Below are 1,905 nucleotides of genomic sequence, written 5' to 3' on the forward strand. Positions count from 1 at the left end.
GGCTGAGCACTCCAGTCCTCTGTTGAAGAGAGAGAAATTCTAAATGACACCAAATGTTACACTTCATTATTTTGCATTTTACATTTCATGCTACCAAGCAGGAAACCCTTACCTGCAAACACCTCAGCTGGTGCAGCTTTGGCAGGAGCTAAAGTTCAGAGGAGTTGATGAGTTCACACTAATTTCACACGTTCAGTTGAAAATGATCTAAATTGAATTTCCAAAACTGCACTGTGTATAACGTGGGTAAATAAGTCTACTAGAAGTAGCTTACCCTCAACGCCAGCTGGGAACTGCTGGATGGGCACAGAAGGAACCTGAACACCTTCAGACCAGTCAGCAACCTCAGGCTGGTTGAAGTCGGGCACAGGAGCGGTCCATTCACCCTGGAACTCCTCTTTACCAACAGCCTTCTCAGCTGCAGCCTGCTCTTCCTTCTCAATCTAGAGGTGGAAAGACAATCAGTGGCATAATTAGCACATCTGAACAATTAAAAGATGGCATAAAGTCATATGAAACAGATTTTGAATATTGGTTGGTTGTATTTAAATTAGCCATTTCAGCTTCAAGGGCTATTTACATGGCAGACACAGATTCATAATTTAACAAACAATACAAACATTTTATACATTTCAACTTAGAAAAAAATAATTGTATATTTACAACTCTATACATTCTTTAAATGTACACATGACAAAAAGTCAAGTATGGCCTATACAACTTTCTCATGTCTGGATTTAAAAGGGTAGATGCCTGTTTTTCACCCACAGGGTTCACAAATGTGAAATTCTCGGACTGATTCTGAATAGGTGGACGACGAGAAAAGTGATTAATATAAGAATATTCTGCATCATACCTCCTCAGGATCTCTGTAGAAGTACAGATCGGGCATGACCTCCCATGGGTGCTCCCTGGAGATGGTGCCCCTCATCCTCAGCACCTCTCTAGCCAACATCCACCACATCAAACCCACAGAGTGGGGACCCTAAAACACGACATCTAAAATCTTAAAACCACATAGAAAAGACCCCACTTGCATGAAGAGTTTAGTTTCTCATTCATACCTTGTTGTTGCATGGGATGGCAATGTCGACGTATCTCAGAGGGGAGTCTGTGTTGCAGAGAGCAATGGTTGGGATGTTGACGTAAGAGGCTTCGGTCAGCGGCTGGTGGTCAGCGCGAGGATCTGTCACGATCAGGAGGCGAGGCTCCCTGAAAGCAGCCTGAATCTGATTGGTGAAGGTTCCAGGAGTGAAACGACCAGCGAAGGTGGTGGCGCCAGAGGCAGAGGCAAACTTGAGCACAGCTCTCTGACAGGAAAGAATGGTGACCGTTAACATCACTAAGATCATCAACAGTCATGTTAACAAACACATCCTGTGCGAGTGAAGGAGTAAAATATTGTGGCTCAGGTTACTATCAAACCCCAGTCATGGGGCAAAACCCTCATGGTGTTAGCGAAATCCCGGCCAAGTCACTCTTGCACACTTCCAACACCCAAACACCGACAGCAGTGCCAGGTTTTTAATAATGTGCCTGGTAAAAAGCTCTTTAGATTTTCTAATGTGCTGCTGTCATTAACTAGTGTCAATCACCTGGCCAGTATTTCTGGAGGAGATAACGCAAACATCAGCTGGATTCTCGATGGCAACAATGGCACGAGCAGCCAAGAGCAGTTTCTCCCAGGTCTTCTTAAGGTTGATGATGTACACGCCTGCAGAAATGCAAACATCAGATCAGTTATAGCGGTTCCTAAACGGTCACAAACCATGAGAAACATTTCATCTCATACCAACTACATTTAACTATTGTGTAACAAATTAATATTGTGATTCATTTGTAGTTTTTATATACAAGTAGCAAAACTTGTTTCAAACATTAAACCCTCAAGTTTTTATTTTAGTC

The 1,905-nt window shown here is 42.9% G+C and overlaps 1 protein-coding gene across 1 annotated transcript in view; it reads right to left on the minus strand.

The window, feature by feature from the left end:
* LOC107576269 (40S ribosomal protein SA-like) overlaps window positions 1–1,733 on the minus strand; it is a gene marked incomplete at its 5' end in the record, with an annotated part of 1,882 nt that extends 149 nt beyond the window's left edge. The window contains 6 exons of the mRNA XM_016262483.1: window positions 4–19; window positions 113–148; window positions 275–443; window positions 857–985; window positions 1,065–1,310; window positions 1,596–1,733. Of these exons, the coding sequence (XP_016117969.1) occupies window positions 4–19; window positions 113–148; window positions 275–443; window positions 857–985; window positions 1,065–1,310; window positions 1,596–1,733 (734 nt within the window). The remainder of the gene's footprint in view (window positions 1–3; window positions 20–112; window positions 149–274; window positions 444–856; window positions 986–1,064; window positions 1,311–1,595) is intronic.
* Window positions 1,734–1,905: the final 172 nt, after the last annotated feature.

This window comes from Sinocyclocheilus grahami, unplaced genomic scaffold, assembly GCF_001515645.1.
Source record: "Sinocyclocheilus grahami isolate Dianchi unplaced genomic scaffold, SAMN03320097.WGS_v1.1 scaffold3418.1, whole genome shotgun sequence".
Lineage (NCBI taxonomy): Eukaryota > Metazoa > Chordata > Actinopteri > Cypriniformes > Cyprinidae > Sinocyclocheilus > Sinocyclocheilus grahami.